At 31.5% G+C, this 18,009-nt stretch overlaps 2 protein-coding genes across 2 annotated transcripts; both read left to right on the forward strand.

The window, feature by feature from the left end:
* Positions 1-866: 866 nt before the first annotated feature.
* LOC107015629 (protein S-acyltransferase 11) lies at positions 867-9,250 on the forward strand. Its single transcript, XM_015215958.2, has 5 exons — positions 867-1,117; positions 4,218-4,443; positions 5,164-5,462; positions 7,488-7,985; positions 8,761-9,250. The coding sequence occupies exons 1-4, from the start codon at positions 1,031-1,033 to the stop codon at positions 7,971-7,973; spliced, it is 1,098 nt and encodes a 365-aa protein (XP_015071444.1). The 5' UTR covers positions 867-1,030; the 3' UTR covers positions 7,974-7,985; positions 8,761-9,250.
* On the forward strand, positions 8,492-17,486 carry LOC114076813. The gene is made up of 6 exons (XM_027916358.1): positions 8,492-8,587; positions 15,833-15,921; positions 16,511-16,666; positions 16,754-16,972; positions 17,060-17,184; positions 17,260-17,486. Exons 1-6 carry the CDS (start codon positions 8,492-8,494, stop codon positions 17,484-17,486), a joined length of 912 nt encoding a protein of 303 aa, XP_027772159.1.
* Positions 17,487-18,009: the final 523 nt, after the last annotated feature.

The following is an 18,009-nucleotide window of genomic DNA, read 5'->3' on the forward strand; positions in this document are numbered from 1 at the left end:
TTTTACATATTTTTCAAATATTTTATTTCAAAAAAATTAAAAATTTCATATATAAATTTTTGATCAAACTTAAATTATTTTACTTTCAAATAAAAGTATCATATAAATTGAGACACAAGGAATAAAAAATAAAATAATTTTTTTTTTTATAAATATATTTTAAAAAATAAAATAAACAAATTAAAACGGATCGGGAGAGATAAATGGGATTTGTTTTTCTCATTTGTCTTGTATGTGTATTTGCAAAGTGTGGGGCAAAATGGATATGGAGACTACTTTGGTGGAAGAGAATGCCTTACACGTCATAAACTAGTGTGAGATTTTTTTATTTTTTTAAATTATACTTTAAATAATTTGTACGCATTTTAATTAATTTTATGAAATATTTAACACTTATCGCTTATAATAAAGATAAATATGATATATTTTTAAAAATTATTTAGTGTCTGATATGTGAAATTTAAAAATCGTGATCGTTTATTAATTAGTATCTTATATTTTTAATTTTTCTTTTGTTAATATCATCTATATTTACTTTATATGTGGATTATGTAAATTTTGAAATGACTTAGAATATTTTTTTTGGTACAACATTAAATTTTGTGCCAAAATTTATATATTTAAGAAAAAACTTATACAAATTGTTATAGCAATAAAACATTTTAAAAAATAATATGAGTTATTATGTATGGCTTATATTTTTACAATATAAATGAGTTAATGTAGTATATATTTTTTTTGAAATCATCCTTTAATAAAATATAATTTCATACTCAAAATTATTGATGTTACTCAACTTTGAAACAATTGACTTTTAATTTCCTTCCATTTATTTCCTATTGTATTTTTTATTATCACTAAATTTGACTTTTCAAGTTTTTTTTTTTTCTTGAATTATAATATTCAAAGATTTTTATAGATATTACCGGAAAGAAATTTTGAAAATGAAATTATGTCGTTATACATTTTGGTAGAAATTGAACCAACAACCGTAATACAGCGGTTGACGCCGTGAAAGGTGGTCGGAATCATGGATTTTGCGGACTCCGCCACCACCTCTACGACGGCGATGAGGTCCTCCACCTCCGCCGCCGCCGATGATGACATTCTATATCCGGTATGTTTTAAATGAATATCTGCTCATCGTTGACGATCAATTTTTGTCTATATCCCGATTTTGTTTCCTTTTTGTCGATTATTATTATTGTATAATGGTTGATCAGTGGATCTGAAGAGAAAAAAATTGATTTTTTCCTGTTATTTTGAGTTATTTGATAATTTTTTTGTCTTTTTTTTGTGTGTGTGGGATGGGGTAGGGTGGGGTATGCTTTCTGCGTTTGAGTATAGGAGGTTGGAATTTATATAGCAGGGATTCCATTTTTGCTTTTTGTTCGGGTAAAAGTTGGTAGATAGAGCTATTTAGTATCTGCTGCTATATTGCTGGTGGGAGGTGGTAGGTATCTCGTGGAATTAGTTGATAGGTATCTCGTGGAATTAGTTGAGGTGTGCGAAAGCTGGTCAGGATATTATCGTCATAAAAGAAAAGAAAAAGTTTTACACCATTTGCCTATTTCTTTTACTTTTGTCTGGCTAGCTTGCTGCCTTGCGCACACTGCAACTATTTCACTATGTTTTTCAATATTGGAGGAGGATGATTTGTCACTTTCTTTAGCGGTTTGTCTTGGCTTCTTCAATCACGTTGTTCTCTTTTTTCAAATTGTTTTGTAATGCTTTTATTTGAGCCGAGGTTTCTATTGGAAACAAACTTTCTACCGTTGGGAGGGTAAGGTATATGTACATCTGGTACGGTATATGCACACAGTACCCTCCGTAGATTTTACTTATAGGATTATATTTGCCTATTCAGTATGTTGTTGTTGTTGTGTTGTTAAGCAATATGGAAGGAAATCACATGGATTTTTTTTGCCTCTATTGATACCACTTGTATACTCTTATCATTGAAGTATTTGCTTTTGAAATGCCCTATCTATGGTTGGAGGTAGAGGTAAGTGTGGTAACTTAAACATTTGAGCAAGTCTCACTCGATAATTTAGAAGCATTTAAGCTTCTCTCAAAGTTGATTTCACTAATTTCCTTTCCTTTTTTTGCTAAGTTGTATTTCTGGTATGCTTAGATGCATTTTTGTTCATCGCTGGCAATCATTTTTGTCTACATAGTATATACCGTGATTCTGTGTCCTTATAATTTTTATATGCTTGGCCAGTGGACTTCCTTTTACTTTTAAGTAATTGATCAAGAATGTCTTCTTTTTCTTTTCGGTATGTGTGCTTGCATTTGACTACAAGAGGTTGGAATTTCATAGCAGGGATATTACTTTTCCCTGTTTTGTTTCCTTTCTTTCTTCGTTTTTTTTTGGTTCTTATAAAAGTTTTACACCACTTGTCTACATTTTTGATGAACCTTGTGTTTGGCTTGCTTGCAAGCACCTCAACTATTTCACTGAATTCTGAATCCTGTAAGTCTAAATCTGTCTACCGACTACCATGACTTAGCCAAATGGAAGGAAATCATGTCGGTTTTTTGCCTCTGTTCATACCAGTGATGGAGCCAGGAATTTCTCTAAGGGTGTTCAAACTTTGAAAGAGTCGGTAATTTTTTTTAGCAGAGTGGGTGCACAAAAGTTTTTTTTTATTGATGAGTGGGTGCACCCAAATTTTAAAATTAAATTACATATCACTTAATAACTAAATAATACATACACTTACAATTATAATACAATCAATGGTATAAATCAAAACTAATGGACAAAAGTCAAGCTTCTAGTTGAATATACTCCCTCTGGTTCATATTAAATGAGTTGTTGAGATTTTTTTCATGATTCAAAATAATTGAATTTTTCAAAGTTCGAGAATTGTTGAAACATTTTTTCCATATTTACCTTTTCTTTTAATAAGATTCTTAACTAGTTTACATTTTCTAATAGAATAGTGTAGAAATAATAAAAAATATAATAGTGGATAATAATTTTTAATTTTATTTTTGTTATACCTAATAATGCACTTAATATAGGTCGAAAAATATAAAGAAAATAGAAAATCTTATTATTAGGTTAATCAAAATTTAAGGTTGAAAATGGTGTGGGGTGTGGGGTGGGTGGCTGGGTGGAGGGCTATTTCTGTGTTTTTTTGGTAAAAAGAAATTTGTGTTAAAAAATACAAACAGTGTGGATCGAACCACAGACCTTGAAGACATAAATGAGCACACTTACCACCCGACTACCAGCCTTTTGTTGTGTTAAAGGTTGTTCAATTTATTATATATCCAATATTAGACAATATTTTACCTATATAACCAATATAATTTTCCGAAGAAGGATGCTCGCCTGACCACCCTTACCTGTAGCTCCGCCCCTGGTTGATGACATTTGTCTACTTTATTGTTAAATAATTTCTTTTGAAATGCCCTACCTATGGTTGGAGGTGGAGATAACGTACCATTTAAGCAAGTCTCACTCGTTAACTCAGTAGCATTTAAGCTTCTCTAAAAGTTGATTTCACTAATTTTCTATCTCTTTTTTCCTCAATTGTATCTCCGGTAAGCTTAATGCATTTTTCACTCATCGTTGGCGATCATTTTTCGTCGATAAACCCCATTTCTGTTTCCTTCTTATAAGTTATTAGACGATACTTGATCAGTGGATTTTCTATTATTTTTGGTAATTGACCAAAATTTCATCTTCTTTTCTTTTCTTATGTGTGCCTGCCTGTGTTTGAGTATCTTCATAGCAGGGATTCCTTTTATTGCCTCTTTGTTTTCTTTCTTCCTTCGTTTGTTTTTGGTTCTGATAAAACTTTTACACCTTCTGTCTACTCTTTTTTTTTTTTTGGATAACCTTATATTTGGCTAGCTTGCAAGCACCTCAACTATTTCACTGAATTTGGCTTCTTAGAAGTACCCCTAAATCTGTCTACCATGTCTTAAGTGAATGGAAGGAAATCACATAGCTTTTTAGCCCCTGTTGACATGATTTTTCTACTTCCTTCTATCATTGAAGTAATGCTTTTGAAGTGCCCTACCTGTGGTTGGTAGAGGTAACTAACCATTTCAGCAAGTCTCACTCGTTAACTCAAAATCATCAAGCTTCTCTCAAAGTTGATTTCACTAATTTCTATCTTTTTTCTCTCTGAGGTTGGATAATTTAGACATTCTTGAATCAATACTGAACAGCTTAGTTTCTCAATGGCGTGCTATTGTAGGAGGAGCATAATGTGACATCTGTAAGTGATGATCATGAAACGACATGTTGGGGCTGTGGGCTCCGTGTACTTGTTTCACCACATGTGCCTGCTTTCAAGTGTTTCTGGTGTGGAGCTATAAGTAACCAGAACATAATTAAATGTGAGAACCAGAACTTCAGGTGGAGACGATTGCGAGACCGGTGCTTTGTCAGCATCCTCATTGTCTTCATACTATTGGTAATATGTAAGTGATGAAACATCCATCATCTCCCCTGCATCCCTGATCTGCGGGAATATTTGATTCTTTTCATGATTGAACTTTTAGCTGTATGGTTATTGCCTTCTCTATCTCCTTTATATTTATATAAAGCTTGCACTATTTGAATGATTTTCATGTCAGTTTTTAATGCGGCAGAAGTCAATGTGAACATCTCTTTGTTTTTGTGTTTCATGTATATCCCCCGGTTCTGCCAATTATAGCCCTCTGCTACTTTTCTTGTGCCTAACCACTGAAATAAAACAGCATGGAGAGAAATCAAGAAGTTTATCCATGCTGGAAGCCACCTAGACTGCCGTATCAACGAAATTTGTGTAATTTAAAGTTAGACTAGGTCACTATGATTGATGCTGATCAAACAGATAATGGCTGTTTCATGCATCCTGCATGTCGCAGTTTCTATTGTCTCTTATTCTATTATTCAGATGCTCAAACAGTTTGTGGTCGTACTGCTAATTTGCCTTTTTATTGTTTCTAGTCATTCAATGCAACAAATCCTTGCAATTGCAGCATAAAATGCATCAAGTTCCACATATACATTTTTGTCTCTCTTATTTGTCTACGTATATTTTCTTGTATGTCATTGCGTTAATTGTATGGGCATTTCTTTGCAGCTTTATCTCAATTTGTTGTTAGATGGAAGACTTTATTATACACTCAGTTTTGATATGCTTTTTGGTGTTCCAGGTGGTGGTATTTGGGCCATTTATCCAGTATTAGTTTCTCTTGGTTACATCTATGGAGGTGTTAACATTTTGATTGCTATAATATTGTCCATATTTACCTTGTCCACATTTAGCCTTTCTGCATTTCGATCTGCTGGTGCTCCACCAAACATAATATGGGGTAGCTATCCTGCTGTGACAAAAGGAGCACTTGAAAATTATAGATTTTGTGAATATTGTGCAAAGCCAAAGTCACCTAGGGCACATCATTGCCGTTCTTGTGGGATGTGCGTATTGGACATGGATCATCATTGTCCATTTGTAAGTTTTCTTTATTCTTTTACACTTTGGAGAAGCTGTTTTATTCTCTAGAAGGTTATGCTATTAATTGTGTCTAGAGAACAGATGACATGAAGGTAGCTGAGAAATTTAAGAAGCCTAATAGACAAGGATAACCACGTGTTTGGGAGTTTAAGCCTACAATTGAGGTGGACCCTATGTTGTAGAAATATTAGGTTGGTGATATTCGCTTGATGATTCTTTTTAGTTTAAAAATCGCTTATAGATAGTGCTGAACATAGTTATATGTATAAGTCCATTGCATGATTGTGTACTTGTTTTTTTTACACTTCTGAAATCTACGAAAACCTTTGGTTTCCATGGGTGTTGATAAGATGCTTGATCCTATTCTAAACCACCTGGTCAAATGCAAATATTATATGTATACCTCAGTGTCAAATTTTAGCTTTGACATTTCAGATCTATCACATTTTAACTCCTTGACCTAAACTTCTACAGCCCCCCACTCGAAAAGAGGAAAAAGAACAGTACAACTAATATAGGTAGAGAGCAAATATTTGAAAGAGTTAACCAGGATTCTTGTACAGTTTTAAAGAGAAAAAGGAAGATCTTTTACAAGAAACTGAATTAAATCTATAGACACCTATCATACTTGACATTGATAGGTATGATGTCCTAACCGAGAGAAAAAGGGGTGAAAAGTGACTCAAATTTATACTTCCTTATTTTACAGTGTTATACTAGCTATGTTATTTTCTCTTTGGTTTCTCTTCTTTTTTTTTTTTAAATTAAAAAAAAGAAGTAAGAAGGATGAGTCAGAATCTGATTGTCAGAAAGTTGTTGGTATTAGTATTATATTCTGTCCTACTCAATTACAAGAAACTTGAATCTGTTACATTTTATGCTTTATCAAACTGAAAATGGTGCTAGCTATTGTTGTTGAGAGAAAAATAGGGCAGTAAAACTACCTCAAATAGAAAAAAGAACCTTATTAGAGGGTGTGAACACCAGAGGGTAAAAAAGATACTCATGTGTTACTAGCGTGTTTTGAAAAGTGAAAGAAAGAGCAACAAGGTTGAAAAACCATAAATAATTAAAGTGCACAATTCAAAGATACCATATGTAAATGAATTTTGTGCTAACATAATCAATCAATTAAAATAACTAATTTCAGCATCCAATATACAAATATTGTCGATATTAATTCAACTCTTCCAAATCGAGATTCAAAGAATCAACTATTTCTCAGGACCACCTTGCACATCTTTGTTTGAAGTGCACGCTTATTTGAAATGCATGGCTTCACCCATAAGGTCATGACCTCTCACATCATCCATTCGAGCAATGAAGCAATGGCTTTTAGTAACACTGGTTACCAGTTAGGAACAACTTACAATGGAGAGAGTGAAGAGAAAATGAACTCCTTTCAGAATATGGACAGAAAATCAAGAGAGATATAGGTCTGGGGTCCGGGTGCATATATTTTGATTTTAATTGCTTCATGTGTAGCATGCTCACCGATGAACAGTATCCAGAACTACTGATTTTTTATGAATTGATGTAGTGCTGTTTCTTGCTCCAATTCCTTGAAGAGGGACAAATTCCTTGTTTGATGATAAGAATATTTATTCGCAAATATAGCAAGGAGGTGCGGTAATCCTCTACAAGATTGTAAGGGACTTAAAAAGGCTATAAACCCACTAAAATCATTTACTCCAATCATGGTATCATCCTTTCATTACATCTTCCATTTTCTCCAACTAATCATCCTATACAAAGAGGGATGACAACCAAAATTATATAAGGGCCTTTGTCTCTATCTATGTTTCCTTGAAAATAACGAAATAGATCCCAACATACTGTTGTTTTCCTGTATTGCGAAATAGAAACCTTTAACTGAATATTTGCCTGATTTCTCTGGCTTCCACCATACTTCATCTGGCTGTACATTCATCTCCCATCTAATTCCTGTGTGATTGACATGAAAAAATGGTGCAGTAGTCATATTATATTCTCATGATAACAGTTGCTTCATTTATTTATCAGATTGGAAACTGTGTTGGTGCAGCAAACCATCGGCATTTTGTCCTTTTCCTCATTTCAGCAATCATTGGCATGATTTACGCGTCCATCATGTCTGTATATGCAGTTTATCATATCTGGCCACCATTAAACAACTGGCAAATCCACCTTCTGACTGGGGCTTTTGGTCAAAAGTTGGTTATGAGAATGTTAAAAGATATTTTTGTTGCATTTATGAGTTCTATGTTGTTTTTACCCGCGAGAGGACTTGTTCTTATTTACCTGTTTATTGCTAGTGTCTCTATCGAGATAGGTTTAAGCGTGCTTTTATGGCAGCAACTCTCTTTCATATATGAAGGCAAGACATACTTGAGTCATATAAGTGCATCAGGGGGTGAAGGTACTGCAGTAAAGGATTGCCAAAATTTCGTCCGATTCTTTGGCTTCCCTTATACTAGAACAAGATATTTGCCAAGCTTCTTCAGTTCTAAGAAGAGACACAAAAAATGAAGCTTGCAAAAGGTGAATCAATTTCTCCTCCTTTACTCTCTTTATTCATTTTCTTAGAGCCATTGGTGTGTTGTAAGTTTTGAATTCTCCCAAATACTGCTTTAGTTGATGGATTCTAGTTGGAAATCCCATTGTATAAGCTGATTTTTCTCTTAGATCATGTGCTTATATTAAGTACACTACTCCCTCATAGGCCAGGTGGTACTTCAGGTTCCTGCGTGGCTGCGTTGGCACTGCCCTCGGAATGAAACACTTCCAGTTGGGCATTTTTTTTTGGTAGCCTCCAACATAAGAATTAGACGACAGTTGTGTTCCATTTTTTACTGAAATGTCTGTCAGTTATTTGGGTGTTAGGAAGGATCTAGTTTTGCTTTGGAACCTCTGGCCTCTCACCCAATTGATCTGTTAATTTATTCTCTTAAACTCTTTTTTCCTGAAAAGAGAAAAAATTGTACATATTCGGTAATAGAAGTCTGACATTTTACCAAGGCAGAGGAAGAAAAACGCCTCTTGCAGAAATGCAAGGTAAGGCTGTGTACATAAGGCCCATAGTGGTCTGGCCCTTCCGTGGGGGAGCTCAGAGGAAGAAAAACAGCCTCTTGCAGAAACGCAAGGTAAGACTGTGTACATAAGGCCCAAAGTGGTCTGGCCCTTCCGTGGGGGGAGCTTAGTGTGCTGGGCTGCCCGGGGAGAAATGAATCCTGGTCCATCACTTGGGGGCATGATTAATAGTTTCTGTATGTTTTGGTGTAGGATTCTGATTGTGGTATTTGATGACGCTATGCAGGTTTATATCAGGTATACGCTGCTTTTTCGTGCAGAAAGGTGGACATATATGATGTATACACTATACAGATAGATTCCTTCACACATTACAAATTTCAGTAGAAAGACTGGAAGAATTTGTTTCCCATTTCTGGCATGATGTATCAGTAGACTGAAAGACAGAAAATACAAGTGAAATAGGTTAGACAGTTGAAGCCTACCTAATACCCCCCTTCCCCTGCTTGATCAACTCTATTTATAGTTCAATGGAGGAAAAGACCCTCATAATCTGGTGAAGCTATAGAAGAGAGGAAGTGAGAAGGATTGGATTGGTGTAGGCATGTTCAAACTTTTTTTTTGTTGTTGTAATCTTATAGCATATGATCTTGCTTGTATCTTGACCTTGAATAAGTTTTTTTTTCCTTCATTTGTTAAAGTGTATTTCAGATGATAAATCCTCATCCAAGTTTTTTCCTTTTGGATTAATTTAATTTTGTGACAGTTTGAACTTTTTTCGCTCTCTACTGTATTTCGATTATCACACTTTTCTTTTTTTCTGAATGTTTAGTTATCCTTTTTATAGTATTTTTCAATAACCCCTTCACATTCTGATATGCATGTATGGTCCAATACTAGAACTTCACTTACGAGCACTATAACAAAAGAGATATTTAGTGATAATTGAGTTAGTGTCATTGCATTCAGTATGATAAATTGAGTTAACAACATTTATATAGCATATTGGTTATAAATACTTTTATTTAGTAATTATTGTTGCTAAAAGCAACAAATTATACTATTGCCGCTAAATTTTGTATTGACATATATATAAATGTGTCGGTGTACAAAAATAGACACTCAAACCTGTATAAAGTTGAACAAATTACGTGATATAAAACATGTAGGATATTATGTAGGATGCAAATTTCAATGTTAGATGGCATGTAGGATATGTATTTACTTGTTCAATTTTATACAAGATTAAATGTCTACTAGTGTACAGTCAAAGTTGGAAGATATAAATGTAAGCAGAGACCAAGTAAAAGGACATATTTATAGATTATGTCTTCTTTATTTGTTTTAGTTAAGTTGTTCATAAAGTCATATAGTTGGTGTCTTGTTGTCGTCCATTGCTTATTTTGTTATGACATAACGCATAAATATGCCGTTTAATTTGACTTCAGTTTGATACTATGCTCTCCAACTTTTAGTATGCACAAGTAGACGCTTAAACTTGTATAGAATTGAACAAATAGACACATTCTTCTTACATGACAATTTTGTGTCGTATGTAGCGTCCTACATGTATTATATCATGTAGAACGTGTAAGTCTACTTGTTCAATTTATATAAGTTCATGTGTCTTTGTACACACTCAAAGTTGGAAGGCGTAGATGACAGCTGATACCAATTAGTTAAAAGGTCCATTTATGTGTTATGCTTTTAGTTATCATGAAGATCAGTATTACATGTTGTTTGAGTTATTTAACATCCATGTAATGAGTAATAAAATACAATAATTATAAATGATATTTTTAAAATATGACAAAAAAATACCAAATGAGAAGTTTATTTTAATATTTAAGAATAATTTCTCTTACACAACAGATAGTTGAATCTCATGGATTTATCATCGTTCGTTACTTCAGGGAAGCTGACAAACCCATTGATATATTAGCATTCAAGAGTTATAGCGTTGATGCAATATATGATTTCAACTCTTTCTCTGATCTCTCGAGGGAAGTTAGGGAATTAATTAACACAGATAGATGAGAGCTCCCTTCCTTCAGAATGTAGTAGGTTAAACCTTCTAATTTTATTTATGAATCCCCCTCAATCTTCTTTGTCGTGGAGTCAAGTTAGTAGAGTAATAGCTAGCTTAGACTCCCCTTTTTTCGATGTTAACTTATAGAGTTTATCTAACTCTATTTCTACCCCAAGATCTTGTATTAAGTTTGGTATGCCAAACTTCAAAATTTGACTCTTTTATATCAATGATCATCGGAGGCAATTTTTTTAAAAAAAGAGTCCTCTTCATCGTTATACTACATATTCTAGCTAGAGTAACACATATTCTCAAACTTTTGTTATTTTCTCAAAGCACGATTGATGTAATTACAATTAAAAGTTATTGACTATTACTTTTAATTGTAATTAAAAGTAATAGAAAATATTATACAAGTAAAAATGATACTCTAATTGGTATGCTCAATCAAATGAAGTTTTAATTCTATTTTTAAATATTTCTACCACTAGAATAATTCTAACTACCTGGCAACAATCGACTCAATTGAAAAAGTTTTTCAAACTATAATCCATGCGAATTATTACAAAAAAAAATATTATATCGCTAATTGAAAAAATCAATTATCAAATTATAATTAACTATCATGTATTTTAACAATTTATGAAAATAAAATATATAAGAAAAGCATCAAAAAAAAATATCCCTTTTCAAAGTTTAAAAATATCCGAATGAGAAGTGTATTTTAACGTTTAAAATTAAGTTCTCTTACACAATCAATTATAAAATTTTGAATTTTGATTAGTAGTCAACAAACTTTCAATAAAGTCAGAATTGACTAATTTTAAGTTTAAATACAAATATAAATTACAAAAGTTTAATGGGAAGAAAAAAAATTAGAAATAATACAACGTACTCATTCTTCTTAGGACTATAATGATGACGATATTGATAAAATAAGAGATATCAGTGCAAAAATTTCAAGTTCTTATAGACTCCTCCCATATAACCTTCTTTATAGAGTCAAACTAAAATACGATCTCACTTTTTAAAATTTTATTGAAATTGTTACATGTAAAAAAGAAACATAACAAATTTATAACAAACAAAAAGAAGAAGAAAAATATTAAAACAAGCAAGATGAGTGAGGAAATCTTAGAGACAACATATCATGATGTAAACAGAAACAATTTAGGATTGATGAAGATCTAATTAATAGGATGGAGCCACAAAAGTTTTTAAAAAAGTTTCAAGAGATCCTATTCGATCACTTTCTTATTGGTATTACCTATGTCTGTTAGATTTTCTTTCAAAAATCTTGACCGATAGAATATGAAATTATATTAGGCTGAGAAAACGGATAAGAGAAAAGCTTAGAATATTACTTAAGTAAAAGGGTAGCATTACAGTCGAGGTCGAAGTATGGGGTAGAGTTAATTCAGTATTATTATGTTGTTATCATCGTCTTACCCTCACCAAATTCCACTTTATTGTATGATCACCATTAAGTATTAATATGTCATTGTTGTCGTTATCGTCCTCTTGTGACTTTGATTTACCTAGCAAAATCTAAGAAAGGTTTTCACTTGGATTCGAACTTTAGATATATATATTATAATGTACTTTCCTTATTTTCAGCACCTAGCTTCAACTTAACGCTAATTTTCTTCAATAGAAAAGGCTAGGTTAGTATTTCTTAAATTCTCAAAGAAAGAAAACCCTTCTATTGATTGCTCCATATCCATTATCAGAGCCTAATATAATTCTGAATTTCCACCTTAGTATGTATCTTAGAATATTCTCGTTTGTCTTATGGATTTTAGTTATGAAAACTTTTTTCAATTAGATTAATTATTGCACAAACTATCAAAATTAAATTAGCTGTAGAAATATTTAAAAATAGAATCAAAACTTCATCATTTTCACTAGTATATTTTTTGTATTACTTTTAATATACAAAAATATGTCTTAATTAGTATATGATATTGCGTCCATAAAGTTCAAATATATTCCTTAATTTTTAGATATTGGCAAAATATAAAAGTTGAACAATGTTTAAATAAATATAACTTTTTGATTTCGGTTGTCAATTAAAAAGTCTTTTAATTCTTTATTTTATTAATTACAATTACTTTTTAGTCAAAAGAATATTAAATTGCTTCAAAATATAAAGGCTACATTTTCTTTCAAGTGAAAATAATTGTATAAATTAGATAAATGTGCAATTATGAGTTATTAATTTCTTACAAGACTTCTTATTGACTGTTTTGGTAAAATATAAAAATGAAATAAATTCTTTAATAAATATAGCATTTTGATTTTGATTGTCAATTAACATCAAACTAGAATACTTGAATTCTCAAAATAGAAAAAATTTCTGTCACTCCATACCAGCTAACTAGATTCTAATCTAGTATCGAATTTTTCATCAATCTCCGATTGGTTTGGATTCCTCGCCATGGTATGTCTCTTCGAATTTCCTCATTTTTCTAATTTGATTTGGAATATTTTTTTACACTTTTTGATTATTACAAAGTTGTTGTGATTTTATCGAGTAAGAGCCCGATAAAATTTTTGAAAAGGGAGATATTATTTTACATTTTTTCTTATATATTCTATTTTCATAAATTATTAAAATACATGATAGTTAATTATAATTTGATGATTAGTTTTTTTTTTCAGTTAGCGATATCATATTTACTATACTAATTCCTAAGGTACAAATTGACATATATAAAATTATTGTGCCTTACATAACACCACAAATGCGTATATCTTAGTGAATTCGCATGGATTATAATTTGGAGAACTTTTTTTTCAATTGAGTCAATTATTGCATGAATCATTATAATTATTTTAGTAGTAGAAATATTTAAAAATGGAATTGAACTTCATTTGATTGAGTATACCAAATAGAATATCATTTTTACTTGTATAATATTTTTTATTATTATTTAACGAGGATATATATACCCTTATGGTTAACAAATAATGCACATATACCATTGCGGTCAACTATGTATAAGATATACGTAGATGAATAATATAAACTCAATTTATAATTAGCCTTACTACATGTATATTAAATTAGATAAAATCGTATATGAGTTATAATTTCTTACAAGACTTCTTCATTGACTATTTTCTAAAATATAAAAAATCGAATAATGTTTTAAATAAATATAGCGTTTTGATTTCGGTTGTCAATTAAAGATTAATTTAATTCTTTATTTTATTAAATAAAATTATCTTTCTTTAACCAAAAAAATAATTAAATTGCTTCAAGATATCAGGCTTAATGGTGGATAGCCAGTTGAAATAGACATTTTCTTTTAGTGAGAATATATATATATATTAGATAAAATTGCAATTATGAGTTATAATTTCTTACAAGACTTCATTACTGACTGTTGTGGTAAATATAAAAGTGGAATAAAGTTTTAATAAGTATAGCCTTTGGATTTCAATTGTCAATTAAATAGTCATTTAAGTCTTCGTTTTATTCATTTTTATCAAAAATATTTAATTTATTTGAGATCACATTGATCAGTAACCGTTTAACCAACCCATCATATGTGTAATCTATAGTGTTTTTACCTTATTTTCATCACCTAGCTTCAACGTCACACTACTTTTCTTCAATGAGAAAGGCTGGTTAGAATTTCTTGAATTCTCAAAGAAAGAAAAATCTTCTATAGATCACTCCATATCCGCTACCAGAATCTAATATAATTCTGAATTTCCACCATGGTACGTATCTTAGAATTTTGTCACTTGTCTTATGGATTTTAGTTTTGAAAACTTTTTCAATTGAATTGCACAAACTATCAAAATTATTCTAGTTGTAGAAATATTTAAAAATAGAATCAAAACTTCATCAATTTCACTTGTATAATAGTTTGTATTACTTTTAATTACGAAAATATGCCTTAATTAGTATATGAACTTGCATCAGTACATATTAAATATATTTCTTAATTTTGAGATATTGCTAAAATATAAAAGTCGAATAATATTTAAAAGAAATATAGCCTTTTGATTTCGATTATCAACTAAAAGTCACTTCATTTTTTATTCTATAAAATAAAACTATTTTTTATTAATAAAAAATATTAAATTGCTTCAAAATATCACCCTTAATGGTGGATAGCTACATGAAGGGCACATTTTCTTTTAAGTGAAAATAAATGTATAAATTAGATAAATTTGCAATTATGAGTTATTAATTTCGTAATAGACTTCATATAGACTGTTTTGGTAAAATATAAAAAGTCAATTTTTGCACAAATTGTCAGAATTATTCTAGTAGTAGAAGTATTTAAAAATAGAATTTAACTCCATATGATTGAGTATACCAATTAGAGTATCATTTTTATTTGTATAATATTTTCTATTTCTTTCAATTATAACAGTAGGTTCAAATCATCAATATCATAATGGGCGTTACACTTTAAAAAAAGGTCTAAAGTTAAAACAATGTTTTTTGAGATTTAATTATTTGATAATTTAATTAACTTGATCTTGAAATGTCTAATGAAACACTTTAAACAATTGAAGACATTTTTACAAAGCTAATATTAAAACATGATCGATTCAAATTGAAGTGAATTAGACAAATCAAAAAGTGAAAAATAACTGTAATTTTAATTGTCTATCATTTTAATTATAATTATATCAATCCTGCTTTAAGAAAATAACAAAACTTTGAGAATATGTGGTATACTCTAGCAACAATATATAGTATATATTGTTATTTGATTGGAATTACAAAAGTAGTAAATAGTTTATCACAAACATTGTATTGTGGCAAGCCACCGCCTCGAAAGAGATTTCGATCAGAGTCCGGTACAAATCGTAGTAGCTGGTTGCCCCAAGGTTCCACAGTTACTCTCAAACATCTGCACTCGAGACTGAAAATTTGGAGATTGCCCAAAAATATTCTAAGAATAAGATATGAAAAGAAAGGAGGAAACACTTTTTCTCTTCTTTTTGGTTTCTGTCGTATATATCTTATGCTCACAAAAGGTCATGCTTATATAGATATTTCAATAGGAGGAGGCTCAAATAGAACACTTAAGTTTTTTATTTTGAGAAACGGATTGTCAAGGTTAATGGCATTAAACGCCATCATATCACATCACATTCACATAAACCCCTTGTTTGTCTTTTGGAACGGATATGTTTTCTCTTTTGAAACGTATTGCTGTTATGTCTTCGTATTAGACTTGATTAACATACTTAGTGTTAACTCAACTATAGAATTAACTCAACACATCTCATTTTTTGCGTTACTTTTGTATTGCTATGCATATGAATGTAGTTTTAATAATTATTTTTCCATGTGTTGCAGGCACCGAAAATATGTCTAAACTGCGGTGACAAAGGATTCTCGAATGCCTTCATTCATTGCATTGGCTGTCTTGAAGTTGTTGTACATCGGTATGCTTAGATTGTTACTGTTGTTATTGTTATTGTTGTACATCGGTATATGCTTAGATTGTTGTTATTATTGTTTCCTTTTCATACCTACTTTGATTTGAGGGTCCTCTGAAAACAGTTTCTCTACCTTCATGAGGTAGGAGAATGGATAAAATTCAATAAAGTGCGTGTTTCTCTACATTGTTTCTTTTTTCTGCTCATCACCAAATCCAAATGAAAAGCCACCTTTAAAACAAAGTATAGCTTATATAAATGATAATGTGGTTGTTCAAATGCTTTTTAGGAAACATGTTGAGTGCTAAGTTGGACGGTTTTGAAAATTTTATAGTGCTCGTTAGTCTAATGTATTAAGTAGATTCTATTGAGTTGATCAATCTTGTTGAAATCTAGTAAATTATGTTGCTTTCTAGGCTATCCGTAGATCGCTTGTAGCTTTCTAAGTTAATGAGTACAACTCAATGGATTCACAATTTAAGTTGTGTTTATCCTCATGGTGTGCGATGATTGTGAGGAGAATGAATATGATCTTTGTTTCTTTTTCTGCTTATCACCAAAATCATAATGATTTAATAATGTTGTGTCTCTTCAGCTACTGCCTTGACAAAGTCACCTTCACTGAATTCGTCCCTTGGCTGTGCGATGATTGCAAGGAGAATGAAATCACTAGAACGACGAATTCTGATGCTGTCCAACCTGTAACTGCTTTGGTACAACATAGCCATGTTGTTGATGATCCTATTTGGAGGTGAGTAGATTATTCGGAATTCATCAATATCGACCTGTTGTATACATACATTGTGAATAAATTAAGTATCTGTTTTCTTTCTTGCAGGGGTTGCTATAACATATGGAACAAAAAGTATAACGTTGGCGGAGTTGTTGCTCACCTCTCCGACAAAGCTAGTCAAGGTGTTGCTGAAACAGCAAAGCTACTTCCACTTCACCTTCACTTTGAAATGGTTTCAAAAGACGACTTATGGCCTATGTATTTCAACAAACCAGAGGCTAATGTCGATGACATTGAGTTGTTTTTCTTCCCCTCGGAGGAAAGGTAAGTAATGTACATGTTCGCCATTTTATTATATACGCTTAGTTCTTTTCATCAAATTCACCTTTGTTTTCATTTTCTCCGTTACAGACACCAGGATGAATTTGATAGTATGGTTCAAGATATGATTGGTGGAGAAAATGCTCTACGAGCATTAACACCCTACGGGGAGCTATTGGTTTTCACATCTACAGAACTTCCCCTGCGTCACTGGAGTAAGTTTTTTTACTTATTTCGTGCTTTCATTAAATGTTGTCATTTTGATGTTCATTTGAGAAACTCGTTGACAGGATACCAACGAAAATGCTACTTATGGGGTATTCTCAGAGAGACACAGGATTCTAGTAGCCGTCAACTGGTACCAAACAGGAATCAAACTCCTGACAATGTTTTGGCTGCCAGAGATCCTGTGAACGATAGGGCCCCTATTGAGGACGATGCACAGGTTGTGACAGACGAGTTGAGAAGAGGAAACAGGATCAGAAAACCAACTGCTAGATTTGATGACTATATATGATTGTAGTCGGGATTAAAGTTGGGCTGTATTAGAGTTTCGTATTATTTACTATGTTTCGAATCTTAGTATTGCTGGCTCTCGAGGATTTCTCGATTTTCAACAAATATAAACAGTTTGTTTTATCATCAATGATGTTATGTGAAATGTATGTTACCATATTATGTAATAGGTCATCTGTTTAGCTATACAAGGTAGTTTTGGTATTAGTACATTCACATTTCACAGTATGGTATTCTTATTATTGTTAATGACTCATCACAATTAACTGTTCATTTTAATTAAGAAGTGTGTTAATCGGCTAATTAATTTGAAAAGTGTTTTTTTCAATACAAGAGCAACCATTTGTGTTTGATCAATATTCTGAAGTGTCTCTTCATGTTTTCAATTAGTAGTAACAATAAATAGCCATAAAAACGATCGCATAAAGTTTAAATCCAAGCGAAAATTTTTCCTAGATTTCGCTAAGTAAATCAAAGTCACAAGCCGACAACCACGACACTGTAATTATACTTGATTTTGATCA

This window comes from Solanum pennellii, chromosome 4 (assembly GCF_001406875.1).
Source record: "Solanum pennellii chromosome 4, SPENNV200".
NCBI lineage: Eukaryota > Viridiplantae > Streptophyta > Magnoliopsida > Solanales > Solanaceae > Solanum > Solanum pennellii.